Source organism: Vigna umbellata, chromosome 1 (genome assembly GCF_029865625.1).
Source record: "Vigna umbellata cultivar VRB3 chromosome 1, Vumbellata_1.0, whole genome shotgun sequence".
Classification (NCBI taxonomy): Eukaryota; Viridiplantae; Streptophyta; class Magnoliopsida; order Fabales; family Fabaceae; genus Vigna; species Vigna umbellata.
This window is the reverse complement of record NC_142165.1, coordinates 91,786,868-91,812,739: the sequence shown is the minus strand read 5'-3', so window position 1 is coordinate 91,812,739 and position 25,872 is coordinate 91,786,868. Positions and strand designations below refer to the sequence as shown.

The 25,872-nt window shown below is 28.9% G+C and overlaps 1 protein-coding gene across 1 annotated transcript; it reads right to left on the bottom strand.

Annotated features, from left to right (window-relative positions):
• Positions 1-2,434: 2,434 nt before the first annotated feature.
• Positions 2,435-3,419, bottom strand: LOC124827853 (basic leucine zipper 4-like). The gene has a single exon (XM_047301005.2). The coding sequence runs from the start codon at positions 3,340-3,342 to the stop codon at positions 2,827-2,829; it is 516 nt and encodes a 171-aa protein (XP_047156961.1). The 5' UTR covers positions 3,343-3,419; the 3' UTR covers positions 2,435-2,826.
• Between the last annotated feature and the right edge of the window lie 22,453 nt (positions 3,420-25,872).

Sequence of the window (25,872 nt, the reverse complement as noted above, 5' to 3'; positions counted from 1 at the left end):
TGGATTTTATGCCTAACTGACTTATAAGGTAAGGTTTGCACCTACTTATATATTATAAATTGATTTTATCTCTAGTCGATGTAGGATTTCCAACACTTTGTCTCTTCTACATTCTCTGTTTCATCCTCTACATTTTATTTACCCATGGATCAAAACTAGTTTAGTATTCGTTGGTTTATTTTAATGAAGAACCATACATATTCGTTAGATGCATGATATAATTTTAAATCATGTCTTACAAAAAACATATAGAAACTTTAATCAATTACGAGATTTAATTTTATTAACATTGTTTACCATTAATAAGTATAGACAAATTTAGAGAAAAATCATTTAAATGGTGACACATGACGGAATATTAATGCATTGTAATGTAAGTGTAAAAATTAGCACGATTAAGAAGCCATATTTTGGGAAAATTCCTTAAAACACTTTTCCATTATTTCTTCTACAGTTAAGAAGGAATATAATAAGATAAAGGAAGTCATTGACATTATTATTTCGATTCTTAGCATATTTGGGAAAGTTAAATCTCATATTTTTAAAAGCATGAAGGTTAAATTACATTAATGTAGAAATCATATATCAATACTATCAGCAATAAAAACTAATGAAAATTTTGAGGAATTAGATTGAACTTTATACATATACTTATATTTTATAATAAAGATTAGAATGTGTTTACATTGACATAATAAAATCCTAGGTTAAGGGGATGATCACGGATAGATGAGTGGAATCGAACAATGTTTTAAGCTATTTTAATAGAATAATTTATATTTAAGATATTTTATCTCCTTCTTCTATATATTTTTAATTTATTTTGTTTGAATCGTTTACTTTCTTTCACTTTCATGAATCATTTAATTTACACTCTCTCTTTTTTCAAATTTTGAATAAAATTTGGTTTGAGTAATATCTTTATTTTTAAAAATATTTGTAAACATTTAATTTATAAAAAGATCAGAGCAAAAAATGTATCATAAGAAATATTAACTTTCTTTAAGAAAATAAATACTTTAATTTTTAAAGTATTTATAAAGTTAAGTTTATTTTGTTTTTCTAAAATGTTATAAAATTAACTCTGCTGTCCTTTAAAGCATAAACAGTACTTCTGATGTTATAAATACCAATAATGAATAAAGTACTTTTTTATTCAAATCAATAAACATAATACGGACAGTATAAACTGAAGGATCAAACCAAAGGAAATTAAAATACAGTAAAGATTTATCTGACATCAGTTACAGTGATGGTGAAAGGAACAAGTATTCGACATTTTTTTTTATTTAGCGCATAACATCAGTATATAAAAGATTCACATATAACATCAGTTACAGTGATGGTAAAATGAGTAAATATGAGGAGGTAAAAGTTTGCATGTAGAATTTTTTATTTGGTGACGCCATGATTAATCCTAAAATATAAAGGATTGGTGATGTATTATAAAGACTAACTCATCCATAACAATGGATATCTGTTACTGGAATACACATTCATACAATTATAAGAATTATAAAATACAAAAAAGGTGAGGATGAGGTGAGTCTCTGTTTTTACAAAATTATAGAGCTCAATAATTATTATAACAATCAAACATAATCAAATTGAGAGTGACCAATAACCTGTGGCCCCTCTCTTCAGCAAAATCTTGTGCACAAAGTTATAAATAACTTTATATTACTATATAGGCTAAAGTTTTCGTCTTAATTGCACTCAATCCAAAACCAATCAACTTGATTCTCTTAAAAAGAAAAAGAGGGATTAAGTTTGTACTTTGATTAAAGAAACTGACGTATCCGTTGCTACAGACACATTTTCATTATATACTTTCTTCCAAGACAATCTTCATTTTCTTTTTGAATTCCGCTGTTAAAAGGCCATTATTTAGAAAATTCTTTAATCTAAGAAGACTTGTCAGTGAAAAGAATTATTAATCTATGGGAAAATGTATCTAATAATAAATAACATGAAAACGCGTTTTCTAATTTGATTTCTTTTTCCCGAACCCTGCAAGGAGAGATAATTTGGAATTGACGGCTTTCATAAAATATTTTCGCTTCTCTCGTTGGTCAATATTTAGTTTTATTGTATTTTAATGTATAAAAAAGTATCATTCGCCCAAAAATGAAAGAAAAAGCATCTCATTGCCCAGTCAGTTATAAGCTGGAGAGCACGAAACTAATTTTGAGTGTAACAGGTTTCACACTGAGTGTAAAACTTTTTACCATGTTAATTAGTAAGGAATCATTTTTTATATAACTTTATTATAATCGGCTAGTAAAATTATCATTAATAGGGATTTATGAATCATGATAAAATAATGGTAATTTTTTAACAACACAATTATTTATGCATTCGTCGAAATTATGTTATATTCCTCTCTCGTCCCTTCTTCCTAGGGCAAGTCCTCGTTAACTCGAAGTTGTATAAATACGAGATTAAAATTTTTGGCAGTTTGATTCATACAAATACGTGACATTAGTTTTGACCTTTGAGTTTGGACTATGCAGCACCACTATGATATGTGCATCATGATTATACATAATAGGAGCTAACAACAGCCAAAAAAAATAAAAATACTCATTCTAAGAGTAGAATAACAAAAAAAAAAGGCTAATACTTTACACAAAATATACTGATTATGATCGGTAATATATATATATAAGGCATACGGTTTTGAAAATAATAAAGAAATATTTTCAAAAACCGAGTCTAAATATATATATATATATATGTTATCCCAATCCCAAAAATCCCACCCTTTTAACATCTTCTTATCTTGATCTAACTTTTAACAATTACATAGAGCGTATTATATATGATTTAATTAACTTGATTAATTGGGATGAGCGAAGTGTTGCATGTCCATGCAGGGGAGATGGGTTGTTGGAATTGTTGGAAAATCAAAATTTGGGTTAAGTTGGCGACTTTTTGGAGGAGGAGGGTTCGCTGGGACCGGAGCCATTCGTTTTCGGTTCGGAGGCGGTTAAAGTGGTGCAAGACGAACTGCAACCGGTTATTCAGTTCCCGGTTTTCGACCCTGCACTTGTTCAACTGGTTCCGAAGGTTCTCCAGGTGTCTCTGTTTTCGCATGCGAGACCTGCGGGCAGATTCGCGGTTCGATATCATGCGCCGAAGTTTCCGCTCGTCCACCACCGAGACCACGGGTTGGTCCGGTTCGGCTGGCTCCGGCTCCGGTTTGTCGGAGCCGGAGCTGGAAGTGACGGGTTTCGGGGAGAGGAGGTGGTGGGAGTCGTCCTCCCAGGCGGTGAAGTCTACAGAAAAGGCGGAGAATGGGTTGCCCAAGAAGGGTTCGGAGGGAGGGAGGGTGGTGAGCATGGTTACGGCGACAGAGTGACGGGGTTGTTTGAAACTAGAGGCGGAGGAGGAGAGGAGTGAGAAAGGGAAGAAAAGCGTTGCAGGGCTCCGTTATTTATTGACCACCTTACGGGGGCAAACGCTGTAATATTGGAGGGGTTTTCGGGGGAATTATGTTTGGTCCGAAACAGTGTTTTGTACATTGCATGGCTTTTGAGTCATTTGCCACTATGGCTGTGGGGTCTCTTTAGGTTAGGGTAGGGTATCCATGCTCACCTTTAAACTTTCGACTTTTAACTTCATCCTCAAGGTAAAAATTTAATGCTGTGCTTGGCACCAACCAAATTAATATTTGAAAACTCCAACTCATACTTTATATATAAAAAGTAACTTCATATGACAAGAGGAACAACAACTTTGCTGTTAAATAGAAATTTCAAATATTTTAATTCATAATTATAATTTTAAACACCCTATTTCATCTGATGTAAATGGAGTTTAAAGTATCAGAATAGTTAAGATATCATAAATTTGTAATAATTACTAACCTGAACTTATTCAAAATAATTTTAAATACTTATAATATAAGAAAAAATTGTGTTCCGTAATTCCCATAGTACTTTTGAAAAACAATAGAATTTATTAGACTTTGTGTTTATTTCTTTATTTTGGGCACTTTCGCTCCATTTTCTTTTGTTTAGAAAACAGATGGCCAAACAGAATTATATCGAAATGGTCGTGATGCCTTTTTTTTCTACCCTGTAAAATATATGTTCTGTATGGGTCGTAATCTTGTTCAACACAATGTTAGATATTTAAATTTGAACGTCTCTCTCTACCAAATTTTAAAATCGTAATTCATCACTTTCAAAATAAAAAATATATTACTTTTAATACTTTGGAGAACACATGTATGATGAATAAAGGTACATGTATATTATCTTATTTATTCAGCTCACTTAGTTAAATTCTAAGATACATACCATGGATATACATACACCACTTTAATCCATTGGCGTGTTTTAAATTCTTTTCTATACTTTTATTTCCTTTTTTGATAAAAAATATTTTATTTACATAACTGATGATTTTGGAAATTTCATTTAGATTTTATAAAAACTTTTAATTTAGGTGTTTTTTATGAAAAACGAAAGAAGAAAGAAATAGTATGACTGTAGCTTGCATTGAAAAAGTTGTGTCTAATAATAAAGCAGTAGTAGGAATGGAATTAGACACGTGCGAAGGTGTAATTAGGTGTGAGTGGCCATATGTGTCCAATGATTAGGAAGGTTGTTGACATGAGCCAACTTTTGCTACTGTCTTAGCATAGGTAAAGGGAAAAGGATGGATAAAAGAAAGATACGAATAAAAAGAAGGAAAAATAAGAACCGCTCTACATCATATAATTTAACAAGGAAAATAAAATAGAGATAAGAATGAAGTAAGAAAGAGGTGTTCACCAGAAAAAAAAACTACAAGAAGTTAATTATTCAAGGATATGAAATATAGCTATGACGTATATGCACTAACCACGTAACTTTAAGACAATTTTTTTTTTCCAAAATAAAATACTTAATTACAAACTACTCATTAATATCTTTATTTTAATATTTTTTATATTTTAATTAAATATTTTTTCAAAAATTTATTTTTAGATTATAAGTTCTATTCACACAATAAATATATATATATATATATATATATATATATATATATATATATATGTATATGTATATGTATATGTATATGTATATGTATATGTATATGTACATATGTGTATATATATTATAAGAGTGTGTGTTTATAATTTATTATTATTTTGAAGTTATTTAATATTACATTATATAAATCAAAATTGATGTAATGCGTACTTTTTAGAATATATTAAAATTTAAATAATTTCAAATTATACCGTTATATTTTGATGCTTTCATTTATATACATACCAAAAGGTATAATTCTCCTCTCATCATGTCGACCCATTTTGGGAGTTGAGTGATACCTCAAATTAGGTGGTCTTTATGTTTAAAGGGACATTTAACATATGTATATATATATATAAAATATTGGGTTGAAGGTCATATATTTTAAAACTTAACTAAGAGAAGGATTAACTAAAGATAACTAGTAATTTACTAATAATAAATATTTCACACAACAGTGTAGTGTAGTTAAAAGATAAATTTAATATAATGTCCTTTTCAGATTATTTGAAAAAACGTAATACTAATTTACAAAAAATCATGAAAATACATATGATAGTTAAATTTTTTACTTAAAATACTTAGTTATTCGGGTTTAAATAAAACTATTAAGTTAATAAATTTCAACATAATTAATAATTAAAAAATAGAAGTGTCGATTAATATTTAGGAAAGTTTGAGAGTAATACTCCATGAATGACAATGTAAACCTTATAGTATGTATCCTGCTAGTTGAGCATACGATCATATTTATAAAATGAAAACAGGTGTGCTGTAACCTATCTTTAGATAATTGTTTCCCTTGTAATTAAATGTTTTATTTTGACGTTGTATTATATGAATTTGATATATATCCTTAATTATTGTAGATGAAAGAAAAGGGGTGAGGGAAGAACTTAACTAATAAGTTTGGGAAATGCGATATTGAAAATGATATAGAAGGATGGAGAAGTTCTATTATAATTAAGCGATGTAGACATTGGTGTGATATGATAGATGGGTACAAGCCCTCTGCTTAATAAAAACCTCCCAAAAATTAAACTTAAATTATGAACTAAGAAACTTTGAAAAGTTTGTCTCGCATTTCAAACTCACGTTTCCCATGAGGTAGTATTTCAATATCACATTCGTTTATTAAACCTTTTAAATTTGGAACAGAAAAACCTACCTAACTCTGTCAACTCATACTTCACAAAAAGAGAGTTTTTCAAAATGAAATTTTATTATTTTAATTAGTATTATGTATTATTTAGAAATGATAGCTAAAAATTGTGAGAAGCATTACATTAATTTTTGAACCCCTGGAGAAAAGAAGACGTAATAGAAGCAACAGTGGGCATGAGTCGCAGACTATGACGGTGGTAGTTGGGTTTGTAGGTGGGGGAGTCTTGGATGATTTGGTCGATGAGGTGTCCAAAAGATAGAGTCAGATATAACAAAAATATTCATATAAAAATATTCACATAATATATTTGTAAATAAAATTTGTGATGGATAGTTGATATTACGAGTATATATTATTAGTTAATAATTCGATAAATGAGTGTTTTGAATAACAGAATTGTATACTTGTCTTCAATATCAAATAAGTAAAGAGAGTCTTGAAAGAAAAAAATTCATTTCTTTGTCCAAGGTAAAGTTGGAATTGTACAATATAGATGTTACTAGAGTATTTCAAAGCTTATTTTAATTATGTTTGTTGAATTATTAGTATTGAATATCTCACATCGATTAGAGATAAGACAAATTTATAGTATATAAGTGGAAGCAAATCTCACTACAAGTCAATTTTGTAGGGTTGAGTTAGATTTAAAGTCTACTTATTAACATGGTATCAAAACATAAACATATTTTAACGAAATTTGATATTTGTTGTGTCTATTGTTTTACCCGATTTCAGACAACTTATTAATGTCTAGTTTCATACTCAATATACATACATACATACATACATACATACATACACATACATACATACATATACATACATATACATACATACTATATATATATATATATATATATATATCTATATAGATATATATATATATATATATATATATGTATGTATATGTATGTATATGTATGTATGTATGTGTATGTATGTATGTATGTATATATGGGTTTGTTAACTTGCGTACGCTCTTTTTTCAGTTGGTACATTTTAACATGTACCAGGTTTTAGTAAAATACCCTCATATATTATGGATTCTAAGTTTTAAGCTCAAGGGTATTTGAATAATTTTCATTCTCAAAACTAAAAAAAAAACAAAAAACCCCAAAACTCTTACTCACCTCCCTCATTCCTCTCAACACTTTCTTTTTCATCTCTCTCACTCCAACATTTTCTCTGTCATCCCTACTCTTTCATCTCTCTCACTCCAACCTTTTCTCTGTCATCCCTAGTGTAACCCCAACTGAAAAAAATCAGAAACACTCGCCTAACCCTAATCCACCTTTCTCACTTATCCAATTTGTTTCTCTCATCTCCGTACTCTCTCTCATCCACATTCCAATTGAAGTGAACTATTTTGGATAAATCAATGCAATTAGGAGGATTCAATGGAAGGACATCAATTCAAATCCTGAATTTTTGAATTGAGAGAGATATTGAGAGAAATCAAGAATTATCGCTATTTCTTAGATTCATGGATAGGTTGGGGCAACAATATCATAAAAAATACTTAAAAAACCTAAAATACTGGCAATTTGAAACAAAATATAGTTCTAGATCCATGTATTCTTTTGGTACTATCTTTTTTGTACTAGATTCAATTAAATTGGAACGAAATCTTTCATCATTTTTCGAATTCTTCTGTTTTATCTTAGTTGTTTTTATCTTTTTCTTACATTCGAATCTGAAAAGAGTTATAAGTTAATTAAAAGCAACCCGCGACACCGCAATTGTTTACTCTTGCTCTGTTCGTTTATTTGTTTTCCACTTAAATAAAAAAATAATTTTGATTACTTTGTTATTAAAAAGGAAAACAAATGAATGAACAGAACAAGAGCAACCAATTACGGTGTCGCGGGTTACTTTGTGTGGGTGAGAGAGAGTATGGAGATGAGAGAGAAACAAATTGGATAAGTGATGAAGGTGGATTAGGGTTAGGCGGGTGTTTTTGATTTTTTCAGTTGGGGCTACAGTAAGGATGACAGAGAAAAGGTTGGAGTGAGAGAGATGAAAGATAAAGGGTTGAGAGGAATGAGAGAGGTAAGTAAGGGTTTGTGGGTTTCTTGTTTTTTTTTTTTAGTTTTGAGAATGAAAATTATTCAAATACCCTTGACCTTAAAACTTAAAATCCATAATATATGAGGGTATTCTTATCTACTAAAATTCGGTACACATTGCTAAAATGTACCAACTGAAAAAAGAGCATATGCAAGTTTACAAACCCCGTGTGTGTGTGTTTGTGTGTGTCTGTGTCTGTGTGTGTGTGTGTGTCTGTGTGTGTCTCTGCGTTTCTCTGTGTGTGTGTGTGTGTATGTGTGTGTGTGTGTGTGCGAGTTGGAGATTTCCCTTAAGATAAGACAAATTTATAGTATAAAACATTATAAGTTGATTTTTAGGGTTGAGTTAGGTTTAAAATATATTTATTAACGATTGTATCACTCATTATCATGTTCCCTTAGTCTTTATGCTTATGATGTTCAACTTTTTGTGTAAGAGAATATCTTCAAGATCTTACATTAATTAATGATATAATTAAGTTATAGTATATAATTAAGTGAAAATCTTACAAATATTAAGTCAATTTTAAAATAAATATATTTAAAATATAAAAACAAAATTTAAATAAAATTGATTGTAAAATACTAATTTAAATAAACTTAATCTTATTAAAGATATTAATAAAAATATTAATTTTAATAAAAATATCATTATAAAAATGATAACATTTAGATGTGGCAAAACGTTCCAATCCGATCCATTTACCCTGACTCGATATTGTCTTGCCAAAATGGGTTGAGTCGGGATGAAAAATTAAATTTTAATGAAAATATCATCATATACCTATATAAGAGTTCAATTTTAATGAAAATATCAATTTTAATGAAAATATCATTATACATCTATATAAAAGTTAAATTGGGTCTTAATTTGGAGGGGATAAAATTGTTTCAATTTTCAAAACAATTTGGATTAAATTGAACAAAATAAAGAAAGAGGATTAAATTGAGATTTTTCACATGATACTTTTTCTAACCGTTACACGTGACACTGTCATTGCCACGTCATACTATGTCCGCCACGTAACAGGATTCTCGTTTGACACGTCACAAATTTCTTCTTTTGAATTTTTTAAGAAAAAGTTAAAAAAAAATTACGACTTGGACACATGACTCTGAGTTAACATCATCAGTAATGAACTAATGAAAATGATCAAATTACATTATATTTTCAAAAGTAAAAATTAAATTGAGACAATTTAATGAATAGATCAAATTGAGATTTCAATACAAATATAATAATTATCTAGACTTTTAACCTATAATATAATATGCAAACATAGTGAATAAACTACAAAATAAATTAATCGTACCATTTTAATCATCCATTTTTTCCATTATTAAGACATAATTATTAAAAGAGTAATAACGATACTCTTACAAAATTCATCAAATTAAGAACGACTTGAAACATAACCCCAACTCATTAAATTTTAGTTTTGAATTTGTCTAAATCAATTTGGACCAAGCTATAGCAAAGTAGATTGTACATTCCTATCCTACTCTACGCTGCCCATCCACCTCTCTACACATGCACCCTACCGCACGCAACACGTGATTGAAAGAACAAGATTGAAACTATGTATCACTTATACCTATCACAATGTAGTATCGCATTTCTAAAACATATTTATCATTTCTCGTCACATAAAAGTTTATTAAAAATAAAGTAAACATATTGAAGTTATTTTGAAATATCAAATTACTCAACCATCGCTTATAAATTTTGTGTCACACAACATGGCAGTTTTTTTTTTCAAAGTAGGAAAGATTCCTTTCTTTCTCCAACTAATTTATTATGTTAGAAAATTACAGAGATAATACAATCATAGACAAATTCTAAACTTGGTTTAATTTTTTTTTTTGTATTTTTCAAGGAGAGAAATTTAGAAATAAAAAAATATGATTACTTCAAAAGTTTAATACTTAGAAAAACAATATTTATAATTTTTATAATATATATTCTCTAAAAAAAATTCTTAAAATAATTAGTTTTATAATTTTTTAAATATTTATTTTCTAAATAATTGTTTATCAAAATAATTAGTTTTCTAAATTATTACTTTTCAAAACATTTTTTTAAAATAATTAGTTTTCTAAATTATTACTTTTCTAAACAATATTTTTCTAAGTAATTATTTTCTTAAAATTATATTATATTATCTTCATTGTTCTATAAAAGATAAAAAAAAAACAGCTCAGAAATCTATCGAATTCTAATGTTATTCCAACAAAAATGGCAAAAAAAGTATTTAGAATTTTGTCCCATTTTTTTTCATGTATTTATTTACCAGGTTGTGTTAATGGGATAAAAAGTTACAACTGTGCTACTTGAGAAAAAATTTCCAACATCGCACTCACAATTACTTTTTTTCCTCTCTTATTAAATGCTTCTTCTTTATCCACTTCCTCCCACTAGGTTAAACAAATCAATATTGCTAACAGCAATATCTGAAATATTTTATAAAACAGCAAAGTGGCTGACAAGAAATATACGCCATCTTCAACATCAGATTATTTTCCAGTGTTATAAGATTTTCTTTTACGGCATGGATTATATTTGTTATATTTATGCATATATTCATATATACTACGTAACCATCACAAAGTTATTCAAAATTTTAATTTTACTTTCTCTTGTATTATATCTATTCTACTTTTTGAGACTTTTTTTCCTATTTTTTATTATTTTCTTTTTATATATATTAGATATTAATGATAATTTTATAATGATCAAACAATAGATAATACAATAAGTTTAAAAAAAAAACTTTGATATTAATTTAAGAAGTGAATTTTAAATCAAACTAAATTTTAGATAATAACTTGTATAATAAATTTTCACTTATTTATATATTATAAATATATTATATTTCTAATTGATTAGTGATGTTCAACATTATATACTACTATAAATACTATTTCAACTGATCAATAGGAATATAATAAGATTAATATTCAAGTATAACATTTTTACACTCATTCTACGTATTTTTTTGAGAGAGAGAAAAAACGCAATAGTTTCAAGTGTCTCCCAATAAGAAAAATAACTTGGTCACTATTTATATTTAAAAGTTTCTTCTAAACAATTGCTTTATTAATGACTTAAAAAGGTTAATTGAAGTGTGTTAAATGAAAACGACTATTAATTTGGTTTTTTCTAAAATCAGAAGTTGTGCTTCTCAAGTACGATTTTAGCAGAGACTTTATTGAGCTGAAATTGTGAGGGATATTAATGACTTTCAATTTTTACGTGAAATTAAAAATCGTGCCATAACAACAAGTTAAGTTCGAAGATGAAAATGAAAAAATGCATAATTTTTTTTATCGACAATAAGGATTGAATAAACAAAGAAGTACTTGAGATACTTCAAATATTTTAGAAAAAAACATATATACATGTCACAATAGCATAAATCACTAAAACCTAACTCTAGATCTCATAAAACCCTTATAACCCTTAAAAAATATATTATCTTGTTTGATACACCTTTTATCACTACCATAGGCGATGCACTTGTAATTGATTTTAGAATTTGTCTTCTTTAGTATTGCTCATGTATTCCTTTTGTGGTTGTTATTAGATTTTTGAGAACAAATTCTTATGTGTTATTCCTTCATATCTGCACACAACTAGCAAAATCAAACTACAACAGAGTGATAAGGGGCCTTTATCTCACAGTGAAACTAAACCTGAGATATAGAGTAAAAGTAGAACTTGGATGAGAAAAATGGACAATTTTTAATATCTTTCGTGATTGGAACATCACTTGGATATGCTTGAGAGTATATGAATGGAGGTTGAAGATTGCCACCAAACTAATCAAACGTGAGCATGAGCCTCAATGAACATGACATTCTCTTCTGTGAAGTCCATCCTAAATTTGTAGCAAAACCTACCTAAGATTACATGTAAATGAGAAAACAAGTGTGTATGTGTGTCAATGCTTGCTAAATCACTTGGATCTTTAGCAAATTGGAAGTCTTTACCTTCCAAATTGATTTCTTTATTTTTATATTGGAACATAACTTCTAATTTGATGTATGAAATTGAAAGTTGTTATCACCTATAATGACTTCTCTATTGTTGGATCTTTTGACGAAGGATTATTGGAGAGTTAACATCAATGAGATATGAGCACAACACAAAAAATTGACACCACTTTCAATTCAAAGCCTTAAGATGATGAGTTTATGAGTCTTTATCCTTATATGATGTTCAACTTTATCAATTTTCCTCAATGTGTGACTTAGATTCACACTTGGATTTTCAACATTTATTTTCATCTTCAAAGTAAAGTTTGTAACACCTCTCTCGGGATATCATGTGTAATTAATTAATTTTAAAAAAAAGTGACTTCTAATATAGTCACGAAATATGAAAATTTAAAAAACTTTATTTCATTATTATCATGAAAATAATTATACTAATATAGAAATAATAATTAATCTAATCACAACTTATAATATTGTTTGAAAATTTCTAAAAATAAATTCCTTTAATGTCTCAAAAATATTTTGAAAATTCTCATAATATTTTTCCACGTGTCTCCTCACTCTACTCACCAACATCATATGTAATATCATCTGCTCTCATATAACGACACGAGTTATATGATCATCGCACAAACACAAATAAGTAAGGATGAGCTAACAAGAAAATAATACAAGATAGAAACAATAATCGTACTCACCTACACTACTCAATTCATTCATTCCAACTCATGAAATCACTTCACATTTATGAAACACCAGAACGCATATCTCTAAGAGACACTCAACAACATCACACGAAACCAAATCACCACCAAGTGATATCGAATAATATGTCATCCTCCCGTAACCCACCATTACACAACCTGCTTACCAAAGTGACTTACCAAAGTCTCAGAAGAAACTCTCACTCTCACGACACCCTCAATACAATTAATATAAAATACACCTAGAAGAATAGTTTCTCTTACATTGGTTTCCCGCTAAGCCTTTTCTTTAAATAAATAATATTCTTCTACAACAATCTCAAGCTCTCACATATCTTTACTCGAACAAACTCTCACTCTCACAACATCCTCAAAATTTCTTACTCCTTTTCCTAATAGTTAGGATTTCTATCTTATCATAGTATAATAGGATGCCTACCTATTCCTATTAGTTTATTTTTCTAAATTTTTATATAAACTTATTATTTTCAAAATACTAAAAATAAAATTATTTTTATCTTAATTAATTTTAATAAGTCTCTAAACAATATATTTTAATTTATTCGGATAAGCCCTGCATAATATATTATGTTGTATTTATTTTTTTCTAACCTACTTTAATTAACACGTTAATTTTATTATTTTAACTTTAATTAATTTTCACCAAACGCATGCATAACAATTATTATAAATATTAATATACACCTATATATAAAATAGAAAAAAATTGTAATAAACTTATATTATGCACATAATAAAAATCAAATATAACCACAAACCCATAATAAAGAGTTCTAATATTCTGTATTATATTTCACCTTTGTGATAATAATCTTTTATTATTTTAAATAACATGACTATGACTTTTGTTAAATGTTTATTTTTCTTTAAGTCTTATAAAGTCATACTGTGACACAACTTCTAATTTTATTTCAAAAATTAAAGTCATTCTTACTCTTCATTACTTTAATTAAAACAAAGTATTTGTGAAAATCATATTTCAGAAACGCGATTGTTAATTTTAAGAAAAACACATTAAAAGTTATTTTCGTTTTGCACTGCTTCAGTTAATATTTTTGAGAGACAGAGAAATTATGTTTTTGGTCACAGATATAAATTATGTATATGGCACAATTTATTTAAGTGAAATCGTTCCATCCATGTAGGACGTACTCAAAACCTATAATATTTTTTGAATTTGTAAAAATTGAAGCGGTTCATAAGAAAACAAAAAAATTGGTACATAATATTTTGACTGTGAAGTAGGAGACGGAAATATTTTGTTAAAAAGATAAATGGTACACATAGAGTGGAGGCACGTTTATATGGGTGCTTAAATGGAATTTACACAGGTGCGCATATGGGACAGGTAATCATCGTGAAAATAAAGCCTCCCATAGTTGTGACCTAGGGAATCTATAGGTTACTAAAATAGTCATAGGAGTCGGGGAAGAAACATGCCATTCAATAAACCCAACCAAATTACAAAACTTATATATAATTCTCTCTCTCTCTCACCAACAACTTGTTCTGTTCTTCTTTTTTGAATTCAAGCATATTCTTTTTCTGTTACTATGCTGCCATTACTCTCACTTTTACTCTACTTCCGCATGAAGGTAATTCAATTTCCATTAATAAATAAATTACTCAACTTTTAACACTCTGAACTTCAATATCCAAACCACCAATAATGGGACACAAACTAATCTTTGCTATTTTTTAAATTCACAATCATGATTGATTTAACTACAATATCGATTAAAATATTGACGAAAATAGACAGAATTTTAATGTATTAAACTATGCATTTATATTTTTCCTTTAGACTCGTATTTAAGTCATTAATAAATTTAGTAACTCTCATTGACAAGCTCTTTCAGTATTTATACACTTACATGCATATCTAGTTAGATCTATTACTCGCACTTAATGAAATATGTTTTCTTCGAAAATATCATTCTTCTTTATAAACTATAACAAGATAAACATATAATATAAATACTAGCATTAACTATAAAATCAATTTAACTAAATACATCCTATTCTATAAAAAAATATATTAAAAACACTGATAAGTACAACCTGCATAAGAAATATCCCTAGAAAAAACTCTTAAAAATAATAACTAATTTTAGTGATAAAATATGTTTAGAAATTAATTTAGAGACTAATTTTATAATTAAAAAATAATTTAGAAATTAATTTCTTTAATAACCAAAATTTTTATAATTAATACTAATGATCAATTTAGGATTAATTCATAATGAAAACTATTTTAGTTGCTAATTTAAAAATTAATTATATATATTTTTTAATTATTTTAATTATCAATAGTTTTTAATTTATAAATTAATATATAAATTAGTCAGTCACTAATTATATTTTATCACTAAAATTAATCATCATTTAAAACTTTTTGTAGTGTACTATTCAAGTCAATTCAAGATAAAAATAAATATATGATTACACACACATATTCATATTTAAGTATTTTAGTATTAAAAGAATAGCATTAAATTGCTAAAGGTAAACTAAATAAAGTTTAAATAATATAAGATATGCTAGACATTTAATGTGTTTGTTCTAGACTGATCAACATAGTCATAGGGACCTAAAGAAAGTCAGTTTTACAATTAGGCAAGCCCAACAATCCCTTGTGGCCTACACACGTACACTATAACATAATTCCATGAAATTATGCAGCCATTACAAGAATCTTGACTAAGGAAGATTACTATATAACACACGTCCTAAATCATTGGGATTCATAACCATTAACCATAACTGCAAGCTAACACGAGATTTATAAAACGGTAACCAAGTTATAGATTTTGCTCCACATTTATTTAAAGGTTGAATTTAATTTAATTTAATACAAGTAGATTTGATAATTTAAATTGTCCTCTTCGAGGATTTAATAGTGTACAAAAGAAGTTTCACATTACAAACGAAGGAATAAAACTAAATTTGAAGAAAATTATCGAGCAAAAGCATGTCTGTACATTATTGTGGTGATAAAAAATGTTTGTATATTATTTACTGTAATCTACAAATTATAGCCTCAAATGTGGGAAGATTTCTATGACCCTACAAAATACATATACATATATATTAGTGTTGATGGATATCTGAACAGTAAAATATGAAAGTAAAGCAGTATATCAGCACCAAGTTTCATGAGACTTGGCCTCACGTTGACAGTTTATGGCTAGCTTTATTTTGGCGGTCCGGGTACAATAATTGCCCGAAACTATCATAAAAAGTCCAACAACACCAAACCACGTGAAGGGGAAGCGGGATATAAAGCAAACAACCTAAAAAGAACAACATAATTAGCTGGTCACCACATGTACCATATATTCGCAATCATATCAAAACAATTACGATAATTTCCTTCTCTAATCATCACAAATTCTCAGATGAAATTACATATATTATTATTTCTTTTTTTGGTTTTATGTTTTTTGTATACAGCAAAGTAAAATAGAAAAAAAAAAATAACACCTTATCCACCTTTACCGTTCAAAATAATTTCTCAATTAGCGTCCAGATTTAAATTAAGATTATGAACAGTGAGTTTGATACTAAGACACGTGTGGCACTTATATGATAGTAAGAAATATTGGTGAAAAAATAAAAGAAAATAAAGGAGGAAGACGAGATATGTGGTGTCTGCTAAAAAGAAAAAGGGAAGGAAGATAAAACTGAGATGGGTAAGGTTTGGCTTTAGTTAACTTTATTGTTTTGAGTGGGTACAACCCTCCTAATGCGTTGGACGAAAGACATTGGGGTGCCAGGGAATTAGAATCTTGCACTTCTCCACACCATGCAAACATATCACATTCACAATATCATACACAAAAAGAAAAAAAAACTGACACGCAGCTAAAAAGCATTGCATTTTCATGTAGGAGAGTCCTGAAGTGTCTACGTTAGTGAAACAGATAAAATGGAATGCACTATTGCTGGGGACAGGAACTCCTTTTTAACATTTCGCTAAAGTATGTCTCTGCTCAATATTTTATCACATCTCCACCTTATCTGTCTTGTTCTTTTTATTCTAATTAGGTTTAGCTAAGTTTTCTTTCTTAATTTCGTAAAATTTGAAATTAAAACTTTTTTTAAGAGGTGTGAAACATTGAGAAAGGAAATCTATCGGTGGGATCTCTCTAGATCTCTCTTTATCACATGCCAGTGATTTGGCTTTCCTGCTGTCTCCCTTTTCTTAAAAAAAAGAAAAAAAAATCTTGGTTGGACTTTGGTGTGAAGAATCTATGGTTGTTTGAAGAATCAGTTAAATTCCTGGGTTGAAAGTTTGTCTCCTTGGATATATATTGTCTCTTGAACCACTTATAGCCAGGTATTCAAAGTTCATGTTGGTGGTAGTTTCATAGCACGAGGAACTAAGAGGCAGGACAGGAGGTACACAAAAAGGAAACATTCTTATTCAAATGAAGGAAGGAAATTAACGATGCCCTCCAAACCCTACTTTTGAATTTTCTTCGATCGTTTCTTACATTTCATTAACGCATTTGGATTAATTGAATCAGGCAACCATCCTCTCATATTCTTTCTTTCTTCATAAAACCTTTATCCTTGGGTGAATTCTCTCAACATGTGTGGTCCTACTTAGACCATGTGTTTCTCTCTTTTGACTGCACTGTATAGCCACGTTATGAAAAACTAATATATTTTTTTTAATAATAACCTATTAAATAAAAGTTTTATAAAATATACCCAGAAATTAGCTCAGTTTAATTTTTACTTATTTATCTATTTTATCAAACACTCATATGACTATTAGGAGAGTTGAGAAAGAGATTTTAGTTATTGATACCACTCTGAATAATATTATTTTTCAAACAAGATTTTTTTTAGTGGTAAGAAAATTGAGTTTTTTTTGTCAAGTTTCAAATTTAAATTTTCAGCAAGGAGTTTAAAATATTTTGGCTTATACTTACGTTGCGAAGAGATGGGAACACAATCCTGAACTATTAATAAAGTAATTGAAACATAACTAAATCTAACACGGTTCAACACTATTTTTTTATATTCACTAAAGTATCTCAAATATTCGTATTTGAAATAAAATTATAATTTTTCTAAACCAACTTGAAAAATCTTCCCCTGACTAATATATCACCAAACAAGTCTACTCTATCTATCAACAAATGTCAAACACTCTTCCACTAAAGCAAAAACCTATCTCACATCTCGTTGTCTTTCTCTCTTGTTTGGTACATGTCTACCTCCTTAAATTGGATTGATTCTTTTCATTCTAAAGATTTCCGTTTATAGTGGTATTAAAAAGTTTCTATTGAATTTTTTAAAAATAAACTAATTAATTACTTTCTACAATTCCAATGTTGTCTTTCAAAAATTAAATAATAAAATACTATTGCTATACCTCGCCAATTCGTTATATATAGAGACCCTACACACTTGAACAATATTAATGCTATTTTTTATTTAAATATTATAATTTAACATTTCCAAAATTTTAATAGTCAAATTACAAAGTGAATTTCAATTTCTTTTTTTTCTTCCATATTTTAACTAAATTTTAGTTCTTCATTTAGCCATCATAAATTTTTTATAGCATAGTTCATCTAAAATCGAAATTCACCTCAATGTCTACTTGAACTATAAACAAGCCATTGAGTAGAGTGAATGGGATGCTTAATCAGATGCAACTGTTAGAATCTTATCTGGAACAAACTCGTACATGTTAGATATTGGTTAAGTTTATCACCCTAAAATAAAGCAAAATTTAACCTTGTACGCAAGACTATTTACAGTAGCTTTAGAGAAAATTTTGGCTTTGGAATTAAAAGTTTTCCAATAACGTGTTGATTTCTTTATGCTGGATATTATGAAATAAAACGAAAAATTATTTCATTATTATTATTTTGAAAATAAAACCACTTTGAATTGAATGACTTCATATAATATTTTTTATCCCAAATATCTCATTTCCAAAACAGTTATTTTTTAAGTATTGAAATTTATTTAAAGAGTATACTTAACTTGTTTGATTAGGTATTAAATAAGATCAAACAAAAACATGGAATCTTTTCCAAACAACTTTAAGAATTTGCTTTACCTACGTAGGCGGAAAGGCTTAGTCATGAAATTTAATGTTACCAATTCGTCAACAAATATTAAGAAATTAAAAAACAAACAGAAAGAAAGAAACGAATTTGTTCTTAACTATGCATCATGCCATCTTTTTGGTTCCTTGCTTGTCACCATTTGCCGAAAAACTCAGATATAAGTATTCGAGATTCCCGCCAAGTGCTATTTCTTGTTAACTTTAAACAGAACTATTCCTGTATATGTACTGTGTCTGGAGTTGGTATGTTTTTTTTGGCTTGAAATTCGTTTTTCTAGATGCATTCCTTTCTCTGGAAATTTTTTTGTAGTGAAAACAATGAGAGAAATGTTTAGTTTACCTTTTGATAATAGTCATAAAAATATGTACATGATACGAACAACACATGTAATCCAAACAATCAAATTAGTAACAAGTTGACCTTTGGTGGATATATACGAATGTTCACACCTTGATAACAAAGATTATGCTTTATCTTTGAAATCATGGCAATACTGTACAGTAGTTTTCAAATTAAAGGAAGAAGCTAAGGATAGAATGGATACATGCATGCATGCAAACCGATGGTTGATTATGAGTACGTGTATCGATGTTCAAGTGTGGCTGAAGAAACGGAAAGTGGCAGAGTCATCCTTTTCGGCGTCGAGAATGAGAGATGTTGGAGAATTGGAATCGGCATCGGGACCATCGGTTGTGTCAACAAGGAAACAAGAGCACCATTCTAAGGAAGATAAAAAGGCAGATACAAAACTTTGACAGAGCCAAGTTGCAGCCATGCCAACCCTATCAAGCTTTTCACACGTGCGTGAGGAATTCTTGACCCCTCTCTCTTTGGAAAACCGTGTCCAGGTGCAGCTCATACCTTCATTCATTGCTTTATTTTTTTTCCCCCAAGACTGGTGGAATAATGGCTATTGTAATTATGTGATTAATTGGTTTAATTTCTGACTAAGAAGCTTCCTAGCGCCTACAACAAAAATGGTATAAAATAAAGAGTGCTTGGGGGTTTTGGAATAAGAAAATTCGTGGCTGTCAGTGCTTTTTGGGCACGATAAAGATGCTGCTTATTGGCTGGGATTTCACTCCAAGAAAAGTATAGCACACTAGAGCTTCTGCTTTTTGTCCTTTGCACTCCACTGTTCAAAGATAAAGTTATAAGATTTTTTTCAACTATTCAACGCATTCAAATGTTTAGGTTTAGGCTCTCGTCGTAACTAAAGATAAAGCTTTTAATTCATTCAACGAGTAAGTTAACACAAAAGAATATTTTTTATACAGACAAGGAGTTAAAAATAGTAATCTGGCGCTAGTATATGAAATGATTTATTTTGTTTATTTAAAAATGGTACTTTTAAGTTTAATGTTTTAGTTCTAAGTAGTTGATGAACATTCTAAAAAATTGAACCGGATTTTGAAACTCATCCTATCTTCCATTTATAGTGTGTCATTTGAAATTAATTTTACTATTACTTTATTTATTTATTTTAATAAAGACCTAAATGTAATTTTGGTACAAAAGAAAGACGAAGGCGAATGTTTACTCCTTGTGGTGTTAATGAAATTTCTATAAAAAACCCTTCTTTTAAATAAACAAAAAGGATGTGTAAAATAATTCCAAGTAATATACTATAATAAAGTCACAAAATATCTTATTTTAAGATCACAGAAGTAACGCCCAAAATATTAAATTACCATTAGACAAATATGTTCAGTTACTACTTAAATAAATTTTGCAATACAAATGACTTTGTTATATACTAATTAGATGAGTGTAGAAAAAATATATCAAATGAATCATTTAATACATTGATTTGATGAGCCTAAGAATACATATTAGAGAAGTATGTTCATACATTGATTAAACGAGTCTTGTAGCACACATTAGACGAATTTGTCCATGCATTGATTACACTAATCTAACTCGTTAGACGAGTTTGTTCATACACATATTAGATGAATATATTAATACACATTAGACAAGTATTGCAATATACATTACATAAATTTTTTCATATACTAGTTAGACGAGTTTAACAATATACATTAGAGGAATGTGTTCATGTAATGAATAGACGAGTGTAACAACACATATTAAACGAGTTTGTCAATGTATTGATTATACGGGTCTAATAAATCATATTACATCAATCTATTCATATACTAATTTATAATTTTAGCAAGACAACTCTACATATTTCTGTCTATCTTATATACTTTTAGAGAGTCTATATTTTTGTATTATGTTTTATCTTTTATACTTGTACAAAGTCTACTATTTATATTTTTATAAATATATAGGTTGTCGTTGAAGCTATCAAATTAATACTACTTTTCAAGGCAACTTCAGTATTGCCAAGTAGTATTCAAGAAGGTAGATAGGGCTAAAGTAACCCTGAGTCGTCTCCCAACGAACACGGAATTGCTTTTGAATATCTGACTCTTATGTTATGCAATGCTTATGAATAAAAATGATGTTTGGAGAATGTTTAAAGAACAATTAATAAACTTAAAAACAGTTACGATGAAATAGGCTAATTCCACTGCTTTTCCAAGATAGATTCATCATCGGTTATTCACGGATAATTGTTCAATTGATTATTGTTTAAGTTTCAAATTAATTAAAGTACATTCTTAATTAATTTGAGGGCGATCATGCATTTAACCAAAGTAAATTCTCAATCAAATGCAAAACCTTTCTAGATTATTCACAATAAATTCAACCAAAGTACATTCTCAATCAAATTCTATTGTGTTCAATCATATCTATTCTTAAATCTCCTAACCAAATTAAAAGCTAATCAATCAAAGTAAATTCTCAATTGATTATAGTTGAAATTATTACTAATCAATCAAAGTACATTCTCCATTGAAAGTAAAAACCATTTAACCATATGAAAGTTTCTAAATTAAATCAAAGTAGATTCTCAATTAAACCTAGAAACCCTAGAACTCATATAATCAATATGCATGTAGATTCAAACACATTATGATGGAAAAATCTTTGCTTTTAATTTGATAGAGAGATGAAAGACATAGAGAGAACAACTTAAATCAATAATCAAAATAAACAATTGCATTAACTGAACGTAACCTCAGAATCCGTCATGGAATTACAGCAGAATAGCCCTAGATGCTTAGCTCTCCATGAATGGAGTTGAATACAAGATGAAAGAAAAGTGAGAGGAGTATGAGAGAATGAATGTCTGAAGTGAAGTCCTCTGGGTCTCTTTAAATAGGGCTTGATTGGGCTTGGACTCTGAATAGTTTGTTGATAAGATATTTTCTGTTGATATATTATATCTTTCAAATATTCATTAGATTAAATCAGTTTTAAAGAATATTTGATAGATATTAACTTAATTATCTTATATCCTATATCTTCCAAATAACTAAAATATTTAGATAATGATAAAATTATTTGGAAGATATTTTCTGTTGATATTCCCAAATTAAATTCAACAACTGAATTTTATCTTTTAGATTTTCTGACTTTCCAAAATTGCATAAATGCCCTGAAATTTCTTCTATCTGCACTTTAGCCCGTTCTGAATTTTCCAAATAAAATCTGATTTTGGGCCTTGAATTGCCATTTGGACCAATAAAACTTATATTCTCAGCTGCACAAATAAACATTAGAACATCCAAGAATAATTTATGCGCTAAAACTCACTTTTTACGTCTCTTTATTTCTCAAACCCAACAATTCCAATCATCACAAATTCACTTAAAATCAACCATTTAAGCACAATTATCCCATCAAAAATTTGAATTTTAAAGCATAAATGTGGGCATAAATATGCACTCATCAATTATATTCAAAACTTAATTATAAACTTAAAAATATTTATATTATTTGTTTTCAATCTTTAATTATCTTTTAATAAGCACAAGAACTTATACGCAGATACATATTTAAAACTAGTAAAAGGGAAAACAAATCAACCCTTTTCTATTTAGGATATAAATTTAAAAAGATAGGTTTAATTAAAAACCGAAAACATATTAATAATTTTTAGTTGTAAATTTTTTAGAGGAATTAACATTGTAAATAAACTAATAATAATAAAGTGCTTTGGAAAAAACAAAAAAAAAACCATAAGTAAACTAACTTCAATTATATACTTATTTGTAGCCTTTAGTACCCGCGGATAGTTGGTATTGCATTTAATACCCGCTTGTGGATAGTTGGTACCCGCGGGTAGCGGGCTTTTTAATACTCGCTCGTTATTGGGTCGAGTTTGGATATTGCATTATCTGTATCCACGGGTACCCGTTACCCGCTTAGAAGTTGAAATTACATCTTTATCCTTAGTTTAAATTAGGTTTTATGAATGTGTTCTACTTCTTTCCTCATACTCCATCCGCGTGTCGTGTCGTGCCTCTTCTCTTTGCAACTCCATGCGTGAATTGTGCCTCTTTGCAGCTCCAAATAAGATATTCAAAATCTTTCTCTCGATCAGGGACACACAATGTAATGTACTTCTAAATCTCGTATGTTACCTCTTTTCGGTAGGGTTTTGGGTTTGGGGATGAGATCGATTTTTGTGTTTGATTTGTTTGGGAGTTTATGTTACTTTGTGTTTGGGGGGGTTCGTAATGCCTGGAATATTTCACGTTGCAGCTGAAAAGGTAGAAGAAGCAGAGAATCAGTTTGGACTTTCGTAGAGAAGAAAATTGATGTTTTGTTTGTTGTTGGCCTCCTAGCATCCAAGGAAGCACAAGAGGAGATTTTTACGATTTTATTTTGATTTTGTTGTTGATGATTACTTAACCTCAGGTACGTCCTCTTGCAGTTCATAATCTAGATTTATCATTTAGAGAAAAGTAAATGTCTTTGAACTTAGCTGGAAGCCTCGAAAAGTAAATGTCTTTGAACTGATATCTTGATGATTGATATTAGAACTAGGATTCAATAATCATTCTCATCACAGAAAATCCCGTAAAATTTTTGGGACATGACATTCGTCTTGCTCCTTTCCTGGATTGTTGTTATGCTGATAAAAGAGCAAGATTGATGATTCATTAGAATCAAAGCTGATCATAACACAATCACTAACAACATGGTTTTTTTGGTCCCTTCTAATATTCCTTCTGTTTCAACCCCAAAGTCATGAAAAATTTTCAGCTAGATGTAAGGGAATAATAGAAGAGTTGTGGAAAGAATATGATAAGTCCTAAAATTACACAATTCTATAAGAGTTGAAAAAAAGCACATTACACTAAAGGAGCATCAGCATAAACTTTAGCCAGCATGTCATCCTCACTACCAGACATGGCAAACAACTCTGCATCCTTCTTTTCCTCACTGGAAAAGTCTCTCCTTTCAAGCTTGGCATGAGTTGCAATGTATATCATTTTCTGAGCCCTCTCCAAGGCAACTCTTGACTGTTTATTAGCTGAAAATTTCCTCATAAAAGACCAATTACTCTTAAACCCACATGAAGTTGCAAGCTGAAAAATAAGCCTCAATGCAATCTTCCCTAAGGATTTAAACTCACTCAAACATGTTTCCCACACAAGTCTACTACTCATTGGATTTGCAACTTTCATCTTCCCTGTCACCGTGTTTCATCTGTTTCCATCAATACAACATTAAGTGAACAAATGTCTTAATAACAACTCTACATTTGTTTCCATTCACTGTGCATATAGAGCCACTTGTATACTTTAACATTTTAATACACACAAAACATACAATTTTACATTTCCTTTCTTTCTCTACTGCATCAGAACTTCTATCTTCTTCTCTATTCTATCTTTTGAAAATATCTTAGCAAATTTAAACATATTGTGTATTAAAAATGTCTCGTGACTTCCTTTTATTTTCCCAAACAAAGAACTATTAAAGTTCTTTTAAAGGTGAAGATTCCCTCAAATATAGGGCAATGAATCTGATTATGAAATTGAAAAGGTGAAGATTCTTTTGAAGGACTTGGTAAGAGAGTATGAAATGTACATGAAAGGTAAGAAGTCAGTTTCTCCATGTCAAAATCCGAACATAAATGTAGGCCAAATTGTTGATGGAAGAAAAGATGCTTGGAGGAGAGATTTTGCAAAACATCATATTGCAAAGAAAAATGAACCATCAAATTATAAGTTAAAACTTGATTATTACTTGGAGGAATCGACACTACCGGATTCAGATGAAGAATTTAACATTTTAATTTGGTGGAAGACTAATGGATTAAAATATCCAATCTTACAAATGATTGTAAGAAATTTTCTAGCCATTCATATCTCAACAGTTGCTTCTGAGTCTTCTTTTAGCACTGGTGGTCGATTTCTTACTCCACATCGGAGTAGATTACACCCAGACACTTTAGAGGCTTTGATGTGTGTTCAAGATTGGCTATAGAGTGACAAGGTAATTAAATGAACAATTCAAATTACATATTTATATTTATTCAAATGATTGGCTATGACAAATGAATTTATTTTTCTTTTTCAGGTCTTCAAAATTGAAAGTGGATAACATGAAGCTTAATACAATACTAGAGGAGATAATTGATGATAATGTTAGGAGTTTTGTTTATAATATTTTAATATAATTTTATTAATAATGTCACTTTGTCATTGATTAATGATTTTGTTTGTATTTATTTGTTTCAGGAATTAAGTGGTCAAAATGAAGATATAGAAGAACAAACATAAATCTTGCACTGTTATTTTTAGAACAATTATTTGAATTTAAGTTTTAATTTGTACTAATTTGATTTAATTTGTATTAATTTGAATTATTTTTACTATTAATTTGTATTAATTTGAATCTAAGTTTTAACTTTTATTTATTTATATATTGACTTTA